General features: G+C 46.5%; 1 protein-coding gene across 1 annotated transcript in view; it reads left to right on the top strand.

The window, feature by feature from the left end:
- GDPD4 (glycerophosphodiester phosphodiesterase domain containing 4) overlaps positions 1–14,635 on the top strand; it is a 691,051-nt gene that overhangs the window by 565,839 nt on the left and 110,577 nt on the right. Inside the window, exon 11 of the mRNA XM_069639989.1 lies at positions 9,346–9,567. Coding sequence (XP_069496090.1) covers positions 9,346–9,567 — 222 coding nt within the window. The remainder of the gene's footprint in view (positions 1–9,345; positions 9,568–14,635) is intronic.

Genomic DNA, 14,635 nt, shown 5'->3' on the forward strand with positions numbered 1-14,635 from the left:
CATGTGTATTGAAGCTTTCCTGCCCTTGCGTGGTATGTAGGATTGTGAACTAATGCTTGACTTCAGTTTCTCTTTATTCAGTTTAGTTTGTTCTGCTATCACTATGGGTGCCTGACGTTTGTGTGGAGGGCTGGGAAAGATGTCTCTTTACCAGCGAAGCCCTCTCCATTCTTTCCTTATCAAAAACAAGGTGATTTTCTAACTGTTCAATTGTTTCGGTGAACTGTGTTAAGGAGCTCTTATGTTTGCTTAAGGTTTTGATGTGTTTGCCAAAGATTGTAGTACTTTGTGGGCAAACATCTAAATTGTGCCTAACTACACAGATAGGATGTAAGGAATGTTTAATTCAATTCATAGTGTACTGCACTGACCGCTTTATGATCAACACTGAGGCCTGAGCATGCTTGGAAAGGGGCATGGTACATCTGCAGTTGCTTTGGTGACTAGTTTTACATTGTATTAATGTGCACTTGAAGTGTTGCTGAAGTGTAACATTAGGGAGCCAAACGTGGGGAATGTTCTAGAACATCTGTAATTCAAATGTTTCTTGCGTGCTTTAATTTGCCTAGTGTGTGCATGCTGCAGAAGCTAGCACTCAGCATGATGCCATCGGGCGCGTTTAACGGAAGCCTTTCAAAGCAATTGAAACTCACATGCCTGCAACGTTTCAGTGTAGTCAAATATTTACTTCATTTTTTTCAGCATACAAATATAAGGTGATAAACTGCTACGTTGGAATTGAAAAATTCACAAGGGGGGTCCTGGGAGTCCCTCTGCCAGACATTAGTCCTGGTTACGAGAGACTTACCCAGAGTCTTTAGCTCACTATCTTTCACAGAGAAGAAATATCCCAAACATATCAGTCTTTGTCCTGCCCTGGGGCAGTCCAGCACCGAAATGCTAGGCAATTCTCCTCTGAACAAGAGTACCAACAGAAACCCCAGACATGTGTTTCGGTCTGGTTGGACCTCATCAGTAGGGTGGATCTGTGCCTCTCTAAGAATAGTGAGCAAGGGGTCCACGTCTGGATTCCCCTAGTAATTTAGGGTGAGACCCAAAGTTACTTAAATATGCAAATTCACAAGGGGGGTCCTGGGAGTCCCTCTGCCAGACATTAGTCCTGGTTACAAGAGACTTACCCAGAGTCTTTAGCTCACTATCTTTCACAGAGAAGAAATATCCCAAACATATCAGTCTTTGTCCTGCCCTGGGGCAGTCCAGCACCGAAATGCTAGGCAATTCTCCTCCTAACAAGAGTACCAACAGAAACCCCAGACACGTGTTTCGGTCTGGTTGGTCCTCATCAGTAGGGTGGATCTGTGCCTCTCTAAGAATAGTGAGCAAGGGGTCCACGTCTGGATTCCCCTAGTAACTTAGGGTGAGACCCAAAGTTACTTAAATATGCAAATTCACAAAGGCGGTCCTGGGAGTCCCTCTGCCAGACATTAGTCCTGGTACAAGAGACTTACCCAGAGTCTTTAGCTCACTATCTTTCACAGAGAATATCCCAAACATATCAGTCTTTGTCCTGCCCTGGGGCAGTCCAGCACCGAAATGCTAGGCAATTCTCCTCTGAACAAGAGTACCAACAGAAACCCCAGACACGTGTTTCAGTCTGGTAGGACCTCATCAGTAGGGTGGATCTGTGCCTCTCTAAGAATAGTCTAAGAATAGTGAGCAAGGGGTCTTAGAGAGGCACAGATCCACCCTACTGATGAGGTCCAACCAGACCGAAACACGTGTCTGGGGTTTCTGTTGGTACTCTTGTTCAGAGGAGAATTGCCTAGCATTTTGGTGCTGGACTGCCCCAGGGCAGGACAAAGACTGATATGTTTGGGTTATTTCTTCTCTGTGAAAGATAGTGAGCTAAAGACTCTGGGTAAGTCTCTCGTAACCAGGACTAATGTCTGGCAGAGGGACTCCCAGAACCCCCCTTGTTAATTTGCATGTTGGAATTGACACCAGCCAATCAGGAGGCTAGGAACGGGGAATAATCTCCACCGCGCCAGTCCACTGAGCAGCATTTATTTTTATTCGCTACCTCCCTATGTTTGCCTTCCCTCATGTCACTGCTCCCTCCCACCTCTGTTCCCACACTTCCCCGCAAACCCACTCCAATCACCTGGCTGCTGGTGTCTCCATTCTCTGTGACCTGGCCCAACATCATGGTGTCAGAAACAGAAAAGGTACTTGCGCACCTTTCCTGACGTGACACTCGCCATATTGTTTAGTTTTCTTTAATGGAAAATGGGCCGTGCACAAATCACGTTGTGCACATTTTCTTTAAAAACAAATATGTATTAGCTGTCCAGGCAAAGGGTCCGGGCTACTAGTAGCAATAATGGCCTAAGGGGCATGTTGTACACTCTGCTAATGTCCTCGTTGAAAAAAAGTGGGGGAGGCCAATCTATATGCAGATTAAATCTCATAGGAGCTGCCCGGCGGATGAGGAGAGTAGATGAGAATCAGAGTAGATTGCGGGGACTATATTTCCCCAATGGCCCCATTAACGACTCCTGGCTCCACCACAGTGGGATGCACACTCACTGCTCTGCCGCCCAAGAAACAAGGGCGCTTTAATGTGGTTGGGAAAGGAACAATTAGGATTGGTGACTTTTGTTATGTTATGTTATTTGGCATTTATATAGTGCTCTATATATCATTGGTATGACCTCAAACCGCTGGTAGGTTGAACGCCTCGGGGACCGCAGTGCAGGTCAGTTGAGAGAGTAAGTGTTGTAGGGTGCATAGGTGCACCAGTTATGTGTGCAGCTGATGTAATTGCCTGATGGTAGCTGCATCCTAGCATTAGGTGTGGTAGTGATGATATCAGTTGAATGTGTGCACCCAGGTGGACACCCAGACTGGGTTCTGGCTGCGTTAGGCCTGTAGGACGCTTATGTGTGCAGCTAGGCCGGTTTGTCATGGGATATAGCTGTGTTTTATTAGAGTGATGAGGTGTTCATGGGGTAGTGTTCGTATGTGAGCAGCTAGGCCAAATTTATCGAGGGGTATAGCTGTACTCTAATTGTGCGATGGTGTTGAGACGAGAGTAAGCGTAGTGAAATGATATGATATGATGGTTCTTCCACAAAGCTCCTAAGCACAATGTGCTTCGAAAGCACCCGATGACAATGGAGGGAACGAGGGAAAACACAAAAACACTCCCACAAGTCATGAACAGCATGAATGTGAAGACTAGCAACTGCACTCGGTCTAGATACACCCAGACCGTGCAAGTGCTAAGGCACAGACAGGAGGGCATGCCTAGGAACGGTATATGAAGACTGGAGGGGCTGGGTACACAGCGACATCACAGGGGATTGGGGTAGGGGCAAACAGCAAGCATGCAGGAGCCAGAGGTACAGAGAGACATCACGGGACCAGAGGGGCTGGGGGTATACAGCGACATCAAGGGGGACCAGAGGGGGCTGGGGCACACAGCGATTGCATGGGACACGAGAGGGGCATGGAGTGCACTGCGATATTTTAGGGGACCAGGTGGGAGGCTGGGGGCACAAAGCGACACTGCGGGAGCCAAGGGGCTGGGCACACAGTGGCATCATAGTGGACCGGTGGTTTGGGCAACAGTGAAATGAGGGGACCTAAGGGGTTGTGGGTACACAGCGACATCGAGGGGAAGTGAGGGGCTGGGCAAACGGCAACATCACGGGGGACCCGAGGGCTGGGGGTATGCATTGAGAACACAGGGACTGGAGGGGGTAGGGGCACATAGGGACATCACAGGGACTAGGGGGCTGGGCATACGGCGACACGGGCCAGAGGGGTATGCAGCGGGGGGCCAGATGGGGCAGGCATACGCAGCAACAACACAGGAACGGGAGGGGGTATGGGCGCATAGGGATATCACAGGGACTAGTGGGGGCTAGGCTTACAGCAACAGGATGGGGGGCCAAACGGGCACAGAGAGGGTTGGGCATACATAGACAGCATGGGGTCCAGAGGGGTACACAATGAATACACAGGGAACAGGGGTACACCGTGACAACAAGGGGGACAAAAGGGGATGGGGGGCACATAGAGACATCACGGGGACCAGAGGGGGCTGGGCATACAGCGATAACACGGGGAACAGAGGGGTACACAGCGATAACACCAGAGCCAGTGGGTGGGGGGTACGCAGTGACAACACGGGGGCTAAAAGGGGTAGGGGCACACAGTCAAACATGGGGGACTAAAGGGGATTGGGGGCATGCAGTGTTACACAGTGGACAGGAGGGGATGGGACATTTAGCGAAGGCACGGGGGACCATGGTGTACACAGCGTTATCACAGGGAATGTGGAGGGGGGGGGGCACACAGCGACAACACAGACCAAACGGGCAGGGTGACAGAGCAGCATCATGGGGAATTGCGAGGAGTTATGACCAGGAGATCATTATTCTGCATTTCAGGGATATGGTTGTTTATAGCCAAATGAATGGGTGTAATCATTGATGACATGGTTGGGAGATCCATTGTGTATTTAGTCATTGGGTTGTTAGAAATTCAATTGCTTCGGAAGGTTGTGGTTGGTATTATGGAAAGAGCCAAGTTTTTAGAGCTTTGCAGAATGTCATATAGTCTTGTGTGTGTGTCGAATATGTGGGGGAAGCGAGTTCCGCAGAGTTGGGGCCAAGGCAAAGAAGGCGGATCCTCTGATCCTGACAGAGTTAGTGGTTGGGATCACTAAAAGGAGGGTGCTTGATCTTAGGGTGCGTGGTGGGAGGTATGGTTTTAACTTTTCTGCATCTGGGAAGTTTGAGATGGTAGTGACAACATTTAGACACATTGTTGATCTGAATGGAGAGGTTTAGGCCAGAGTCCATAGTGCAGCCTAGGTTTTTTACTGTGTCGGGGGGGGGTGAGGGGATTCGCCCAGGGATGGGGGCCAAGGGAGTGGATGAGGTAGAAGGGCAGTGTTGCCACACACCATGATTTCGGTTTTAGTGGGGTTTAAGAGGAGGTTGTTTGTTGTCATCCATCAGTCAATATCATGAAGACCGGTTTCAAGGTCAGGCTGGGGGGGTTGGTGTCCGAATTGTGGATTTTAAGGATGATTTGGGTATCGTCAGCGTAGTTGTAGCACAAGATGTTGTGCAAGTGGATGATTCCAGGAAGGGTGGACATATAGAGGTTGAATAGGAGAGCATATAGGCATGCACCTTGCGGTACTCAAGTATTAACCGAGCAAGCAGCTGAGACAAAAGGGGAGAGAAGGGTTATTTGTTTCCTGTTGCTGAGGAAGGAGGCGATCCACTTGAGAGCAGTGCCACGGTTTCCAAAGGAGTGGAGGCGGTCAAGGAGGATTGAGTGTTTAATCGTGTCAAAGGCTGCAGAGAGGTCGAGGAGAATTAGTGCAGCGCATCCTTCAGAGTCTGCAGTGACCTAAAGATCATCCCAGTTCGAGATCAGAGTGGTTTCGGTTCCATGTCGTGGTCTGAAGCCTGATTGTGTGGGGTCGAAGCGGTTGTTGGATTCAACAAAGGCATTTAGCTGGGAGCATGCTGTTCGGTCAGGTGATTGAGTTTTGCAAGGAATCTGGTGTTCGAGATGGGTCTGTAGTTTTTGGGGCCAAGGGGGTCGAGGGATGGCTTTTTAAGAAGAGGCTTGACATGCGCAATTTTGAAGGCATCCGGGAAGTTGCCAGAGTTGAGGTATTCATTTTGTATGGTTCTTGCATGTTCTCCTGCGCAGGTAGACCAGAATATTTCTTTTAGGACAGATGTGGGGCAGGGTTCAAGGGGGGAGCCAGACGGTTTGCTGGCTGATAGTAGGTCTAGAAACTCATATCTGGAGATGGGTCTGAAGGAGTAGAAGGTGGGGGAATTAGGGGTCGGGGCAGAGGGGGTTGGAGGGTTGTTGGATTGGTCGGTTGTTGGGGGGAGAGGAGGGACAGTTTGTTCTTACAGTGTTACATTCACATCTAGATAGAGCACCTTAGATACTAATGTGCTGTTCTCTGCCTGTCTCAAACACTGAGAAATTGTTCCTGTTAGCCCGTCTCACATCTAGATAGTGTGCCTTAGAAACTACTGTGTTGTATTCACATATATTCGTATTATATTCACTGTGCTGTTCTCTGCCTGTCACACACACTTAGAATTGTTTGTGTGCCTTAGATACTACTGTGTTATTTGCTGCCAGTATCAAACACTTAAAAAGTGTTTCTGTTAACCTGCTTCACATCTCGATAGTGCCCCTAGATACTACTGTGTTGTATTCCCTTCTTGTTTTCTACTAATCTCAAACTCTTAGAAATTATTCATTAGAAATGTACTCACTGAGATATCATTCTGCCAGCCTGTTTCACATCTAGATAGTAGACCTTAGATCCTTAGAAATTACTGTGCTGCATTCTCCGAGTCCCAAACACAGAGAATTATTTGGGTTCATCCTTGAACATTTACTCAGTTTCTGACCCTGAAATCACTCCTAAGGTGACACTGTGATTTACCTACCTATGCTTCAGAATTAAATTGCTTCCACTCAACCCCCCTACAACTACAAGCGCCCCCTGAGATAGTACTGTAATTCACTTGCTTACATTCTAAGCACCCCTTCCTCATCTTGATCTCCACCCTATCCCAACCTCTTTAACCATCTCCCACGCCCATGGCATCCAAATCTTAGTCACAGATTGTACATCCAGGGCCCATCTACCACCACAAGTGCATCAATCCCTGGCACACCAGATGGCGACATCGGCTCACAAGAATCCCCCTCTCGCACCCGTCCCGATCCCTAGAATCCCCCGCTCTCTCCCCCCTCCTCACTCACCCCTCACGGCGCCTGGCCCACACTCTAGCACCCACCTTCTCGAACCCACCAATATCCCCCCTGAGCGCAACCCTAGAAACCTCCCCTCGCACTACATTGCACCCAGACGCCGCTCGCCCACTCTCCTACCACCACCCCGCATCCAACTCTAAAATCAGATGCGCACTCTGGCGCGCCAGTCACCTCCCTCTGCAGAAGCCTATTCACCACCCCCTGCCGACCCCCCACTCATCGGCTGCCACCCTCCCTCTGACTGCTATTGAGAACTTCCTAATACCCCTCACCAAGACACCACGCCCCCTATCAAACTCCCAAGCCAGAGGAGCCTGCTGGCGCTCCAAACAGCATGAACCCTCATCTTCTTCTCCTCCTTCCTTACACCCTCCAATGAACATCCCTCCCTCCTTTTTGTTCCCCCAAACCCCCAGTCCCTCCCCCTAACCTATAAGAGAACTGCCCACCCTTTCACCCACCCCACTGACATCCCCCTTCCCGTTAACCCGTACTCGACCCCCACGAACAACCCCCCTTCATATCCCTTCCCCTCTCTAAAAGCAGCACATCTCGCCCTCGCAAGAACAGTAGCTTCATCTCCATCACCCTCCGAACCCCCTACCCTCTCTCACACCCCTATTGCACCAAAACCCATGAAAAGTAGAAAACGAGTCTGGTCACCCTCCTCGACTCTATTCCTCACCACTTCTACCTCAACCCAGCCTCCCAATCCCTCTCTCCCCTACCCCATCACACTACCCCCTGCCCTCGCCCTGCTTCCACCCCCTCTCTCTCGACTTCTCACCCTGCATGCCGGACCCCGAACCCTTCGAGACTCACTCCAATTTCTAACCCCCTAAACCTGCTCGCACCCGCTGACCATCTGTCCAGTTGCCCGTCCCACCTCGGCTCTACCCACACCCCTCACATATCCTCCTCCGCCCGCCTACTCTTCCCAGTCCCCACCAACGTAACCCCATCTCCAGTCACCCAGAATCTGCTGGCACACTGCCCCCTCATTACCCCTCCTCTCCCTGTCTCAACAACCCAGAATTTCCCACCCCACACTCCTCCCCTCCAATCTCCCATGCTCCCCTTGCTCCCAACCCGATGACCTCCTCCAAGACCACACCCCCATCGAAGTCAACTGCATCCTTTTTAATGCCCGCTCTGTTGTGAAAAACAGATACAGCATCTTCGACCTCCTATCCTCTGACAAACGCGACCTTGGGCCTCATTCCGAGATTGGTGGTAGTCATGGCGCTATTTGTGCCATGACTGCCAGCAATAATGGGTCCGGCACTGGTGTAGTTCAAAGGGGACTTATTGGTGTAGTCCGACCCTGGCGGAACCGGTAAGTCCCCATTGCGGTTTTTCTTAGAAAGAAAAACCGCAGCGTTTTCAAACACAATAACATTGTATTTATGTTTGCGGTCGCTTCAAAAGCTACCGCAAACATAAATACGTTTTTAAAGCTGCGGTTTTATTTCTAAGTTTTCCTGGCTCCTCCAGCCCGGAAAACGTAGAAAAAAAAACGCAGCTAGTGCTTATTTAAAAAAAAAAAAAATACCACTTACCGAGATGCAGCTGCAGCTTTTCTGCCTGTAGTCTCCGGTCCGTGTCCTCCGAGTCCCGGCACCAATGAAGGAAAAGCCACCCAGTGGTAGCTTTTGTTTACTACAGCTGGCTGGCTTTTCCTTCATTAGTGCCGCAAAAGCCAGCACAGGCGGGCATCCATTTCACAAAATGGATGCGCCCATGTGCTTTCTTTTGCAAAATTTGAGCTTGAATTGCTAAAAATTTTACATAGGGACTTGAAAAAAAAAAAGCCAATCTTTTTTTTTAATATTGCCATTCTATTATTGAAATAAAACATTTTGGTCGAACCATCCTTTTAAAAATAGTAATGGTCTCCACTGCCGTCCTTTCTGTACAATCATCTTGTGAAAGTGGAAGTGAACGACTGCGAACATGTTGGCTTGGCTTAGGCGAGCAGGGCGTACACTCGTTCAACATCAGGCCCTGGTCTTGCTAACAGTGCTTCGATGAAGGCTTCAACTTGATCCTCGCTGCCTTGTCCAGTAATACTTGTTCTGTCTGCCAGTAGTGATCTATACTTGTTGGCTCCAACTGCCCCCTTAGCTACCAGCACGGGGGGAGGCACAGCGGAGCACTTAGCCAGGTGAAAACACTTGGGTTGGTGGCACGCCATAGGTTTTGAGCTTCTTTGACTCGCATCTCAAATGACTTCTGATTGATCTGGGAGGGGAGCAGAGGGGTTTGAATGCATGGAAGCAATGTTTGAACAAACCTATGACACATGCATAGTCCGGACTGTGCCAAGCATAGACCAGACATCCAACATGTTTGGCTGATGCCTGGCCTCTGCTCTTTCATTAGGACTTCCATCTCCCTCTATGAGAGAACTGAAATGGCAGGCCCCACTGCCTTTGATGGACCTGCTGCCACTGGTGTATTACTCAGTTATTTTCAAATTAAGAGTGATGCTGGCTTTCATTTTCTAATGTTTCTTTTTTGGTAACAAAATGTATGCTTAATATTTTTTTTTAGGACAAGCCGTTTTTGTCCATGGGCTCACTGTCAAGTGAAGACGAAAGGCTCGCCATAAACCAGTCTATTTACAAGTTCAGCGACTTCTTGAAACTTGCAAACAGTACAAAAAAATATGTTTTATTTGATCTATACCGGCCTCCTATGATGCATCCTTTCCGGGACACCTGGGTTAAACGAACCCTGGAGGTCATCAATGAATCTGCAGTGGACCCCCACCTGGTAAGACCACATTTCTCTCTGCATCAAGCCACTGTTTACAAAAGATGGATATTTGTATACTTGACTGACAAAGAAATATGTGTAAATCTATAAAAGTTCAAAAAGCAGAAAGAGGCAGGATGAGTGAGCCCGGCACATGGTAGATGGTACCAGGTTGAAGCGCACTATGCAAGGTGATCGGGTGAAGGAGGAGGGTCTCCCCCATGCGTGCTACGTTAAGAAATGTGTTCCTTTTTATAGAGTTTTTAAATTCAAGAGGTCAATACTTTTTGGGAGAACACATAAGTGTGTCTGAAAACATCACATTTTCAATGTAAGCTCTTTTCTCACTAAGTCCCATTTGTACATTGTTGCATGAATGCTGACCTAGTTTAGGGATGATGTATTATGCTTTTTACCAGACAGAAAGAAACAGTTCTTAGACTGAATTGAAATGATGAATATGTTTAGCATAGCCAACAAGTACACTTTTAGCTTTCCCAATAAAAAATATTTAATAGATAGGGTATCTAGTCATTCCATCGAATTTTATTTCATCTAACACCATACCATCGAATTATATGCAACGAAAAGCCTTACCATCGAAGGCCCCTTTCGTTGGCTATAATTTGATGGTAGTATCAAAATGAATAACATTTGTTTTTTGCAGTAGGGTTACATTAGGGTTAGAGTTGGGGTTGGGGCTAGGGTTAGATTAAGGGTTACATTAGGGTTAGGGTTGGAGCTAGGGTTAGATTAAGGGTTACATTAGGGTTAGGGTTAGGGTTGGGGCAAGGGTTAGATTAAGAGTTACATTAAGGTTGGGGTTAGGGTTAGGGTTGGGGCTAGGGTTAGATTAAGGGTTACATTAGGGTTAGGGTTGGGGCAAGGGTTAGATTAAGAGTTACATTAGGGTTGGAGTTAGGGTTGGGGGGGGTCATCATAAGGGTTGGAGGGGTTTGGGGGAAACCCCCCAATATACAAAAAAAACATTAAAACGTTACAAGGAGTTGGCCAGTGCCAAAATTTCAGGTTTGGACAGCTCCATGTGACGTTTTAATGTTACAAAAAATGCATTGAAATGCTCTCTTTTACATTTAAAAGTGCATTTCCATTGAAATCAGTCCATTTATATTTTCTATGGACTGGTTTAGATGGAAAAGCACTTTGACATGTAATAGATAGCCTGTCGATACATTGGTAAACGATGCTTTGGTTTCTATGGTGTGGCATTTCGATGCTTCATTTTCGATGAAATGACTAGTATTCAATAGATAGCCTTTACTATAGTATACTAGTTTAGGGCGGCTTAACGGCGTGGTGTGCTTTACTCTAACAGTCTGTCAAACGAACAAACAAACGAACAAACAAATGAACGAACGAACGAACGAACGAACGAACGAACGAACGCTGTGACCGCTGCAACCACTGCAAATGAGCCTCTGAATTCTACTATAAATTCAGAGACCCGCCCTAAGTCACAGAGAATGAGGAGGAAGGAATCAAGACGCAAGAAGAGGACACAAAGGACCTTGACCAGCTGGCTTTTGAAAGATAAGGGAACAGAATTCATTGAGGAAATAGTATCTGAGGAGTCTGGCACTATTTTGAACCAACGCTGAGTGACACGAGTAAGCCTTCTGGTGCCGCAGTCGCAGTCATAGAGGAAGTGGTTAGAGATTGTGCAACTCAGACAGAATTAGCCAACAGGCACAAGGAAATACTAGGTTTAGTTGTAGAGGCCCAATTACCTGTAGAAACAAAATCTTAGATATAGAATTATATGACAAAACAAAAAGGGGACTTACCGTAGTGAGCTAATCCGTATTCTCCAAACATTCCTTTTTTGAGGGTGCTGAACTCTTCTGACTTTGAGTTTGTAGAACCCTTAATGGGTTACAGTGGCAATATGTCACGTATACACTGTGCCTTACCCAAAATAGCACAGCTAATTCACAAGGCCGCACTACTTAGCCTAGGCTACACGTTGGACAAAGAAATTGTTAAAGGAATGTCTAAGGGGGTGTTGTGAGAAATGCAAAGAACATGTTTCTAATGACAGGAAAGGGAAATGTAATGGTACCGCAGCTGTCTTGGCACCAAGTAAGGAAAATGAAAATGGATGGGCATGTTTGAAGGGTTTCCCGATGCATCCAGGGAGTCGAAAACAAGTGAAGTATTAAGATTGCATGTTGGAACACCTGGGGCCATATGCACTTGTTGGGACAGTCTGGCTCTCTTGATGTTCTTATAAAACATGACATCATTGTGCTTCAGGAGACTTGGTTGACCTCCGCAGTTGTGGTTGATGGGTTTCAACTTTACAACATGTTAGTAAAGAAGGGAACACGTGGTATGCCATTTGGTGGGCTCATTATTGGTGTCACAAATGCATTTAATTAAAAAACCTGTCTCCCTCAATTACAAATGAGAATGTGATTGCTGTTGAGATACAACTAGAGAAAGAGAACATGCTTTTTAAATTGCTGATTGCCAACATATTTGTTGCACCTGGCTTTGGAAATATAGACACAATTTATGAACTATATAGGAAATGTGTTAAAAGTGGGAAGAAGGTGGAAAACAATGTGCCATTCTGGTGGGTGGTGACTAGACAACACAGAATGTGCTCTGTAGAGCAATGTCCTACGTAGAAGTGTAATGCTGCAGGATAAGGGTAACAGCAGCTGTAAGCGATGGTTGGGTCTAATGGAAGATTGGGAACAGTTTTTAATAATTGGCAGAGCCAAGGGTGATGTTCCAGGGCAGTATACATGGAGTAATGGTAGGTCTAAGGCTACGCTGGACTATACTTTTGGTAATAATGCTGCCAAGGAACGGATCTAATAACTTGGCATGAAATTTGGAGACAATAGTGACCATGATTTGCTCTTACTGTCTATAAAAACTCAGGCAATGAATAGCATGCTTAAGATAATTGGGGTCTCAACCAAAACAGCGCAGGTAACCACATTTATTGATCTACATCAGATCTTCAGAGAGCATGACAAGTTGCACTACCAGTGTTTAGATATGAAATGGAATCTTTGGTTGACTTAACCCCAGATGAATTTGAGGACTGGTTGAAGTGTTTGGCAGATGGTAGTGGTGCCATTAAGGGTAATCGTATGGTAATCTCAGAGAAAGGGCATTTGTAGAATTTGGTATTGTCATCCGAGATGCCAACCGTAAATGAAGAAGAAAATAAGGAGTAGTAAGCAGTCCAAGCTAACCACGCAGGAGCAAATAGCCTTGGTAAAAGGGAAATAAATGACTATCATAATTGGCTCAGACACGCAGGCTTCTCAATTAAGAATGCCCAGTGGCAGCAAAGGTTGGGGGCCCTCAGATCTAGGAATACTCACTCCATATGGCATAGTATAGGCCAAGGGTGATAGGGCTAAAATGATCATAAACCCAATCAAAAGAGAAACCTGGGAGAACTATCTAAAACCAGTAGACAAAACCGACCCCTCTGGTCCACTAGTAGATCCAAATCCTGAGCAACAGTGGCATGTGCAGATCTCATACGAGTTGATGGTTGAGGCTATAGTGAAATTAAAAAGCTCCTGAGCACCAGATCCAAATGGGCTGGCCAATCTGGTTCTGAAGATTTCCCCAGAGGCATGGGCAAGAATTTTCTTGGTATTGTTTAAGAAAATGTGTGTCGATCACCAAATACAGCCCTCATGGCTGCAGTCATTGTTGGTCCCAATTTACCAGAAAGGGGACAAAAATGTCCTGGACAACTACAGACTTCTGTCCATGTTGGACGTAACTGGAAAATTGTTTGGAACGTTTCTATTAATTAAACAGCAAAGCTGGATGGAGACATTTGGGTCCTTTATAAATACCAGACAGGTTTCCAACCCGGCACGGCAACAACCCGCAATATAAGGATGTTGGACATGTTATCGAAGGGGACAGTTGGTAAAGACAGACCACCCTTATATGTAACTTTTGTGGACTTTAAAAGCCGTGTTTTATTGGGTTGATGGGGAGAAACTGTGGCAAAAGCTACAAAAGATGGGATGCCTAGAATGGCTGGTGCATGCTATACAGCTTTTAAACAAGAACTTTGAAGTTGGAGTTTTCTTGGACAATGAGGGGGGCATGTCGGGACTGATAGGTATTTGCAGGGGAGTCAAGCATGGGTGTGTGCTGGCTCTCCTGCTGTTTTATCTCTACCTGGCACACTTACCTGCCCACTTGTTGGCAAAGTATAACTGCCCTCCTGAATTAGGAAAAGAACACATTGGAAGCATGCTGTATGCTGATGATCTGGTGGTGTTTGACCACAAGGACAGTGGTATGAGAAATATGGTAAATGAGTTATGTGATTATGCAAATGAAAATAAACCTGTAATAAATATCACCAAGACAGAATGCATGCATCTTACTGGGAAAAAGGTGTACAAAATGGTCATATCATCAAAACAGGGCATGATTGACTATGTTGAAAGCTATACCTAACTGGGGCTCGAAATGAGCAACAACACTCAATATTTAAATATAATAGAGACCAAAACAAGAAAGGCATGCCAATTAACGCTCCTTTTCAGAAAATGTGCATTATGACAGAAGGTTACACTGTTCAGGGTATATTAACACTCTACAAGCAGTGCTTTAGCCCCATGATATTATATGGGCTTGACGCTTTATCTATGAGGGACCTTGGTTGGTTGGATCGTTTGGAGGGCATGTTCTGACCTAAGGCCTTAAATCTAGCAACCACAACTCCTATGGAGAATCTAAGACTTAGCTAGGGATTGTGTCACTGAGCACCTAACCACTTAAGAAGAGGGGGAAACTAGATGTGAAGTCCAGAATGACCCCAGTATGCCCATTACTTAATGAACTGGGGAAAAACTATGAATGTGAAGTGGGTGGCCGAGGGAAGAGTTTTGAAAACTTGCATTTAGACTTCTTTTGAACCATTAACTGGATACCACAGCCAGAATTCCGGACACATTTTTATTCAGTAGAAGCCTCTCTCATTAGTAAGGCAAACATGTGCGATTGGACTAAAAACTGCACCCACTTGTCCAACGTAGGTAATTACAATGAGGTAGCAAAGGTTACAATCGGA

This window comes from Ambystoma mexicanum, chromosome 7q, assembly GCF_040938575.1.
Source record: "Ambystoma mexicanum isolate Mex_15411 chromosome 7q, UKY_AmexF1_1, whole genome shotgun sequence".
Taxonomy (NCBI): Eukaryota; Metazoa; Chordata; class Amphibia; order Caudata; family Ambystomatidae; genus Ambystoma; species Ambystoma mexicanum.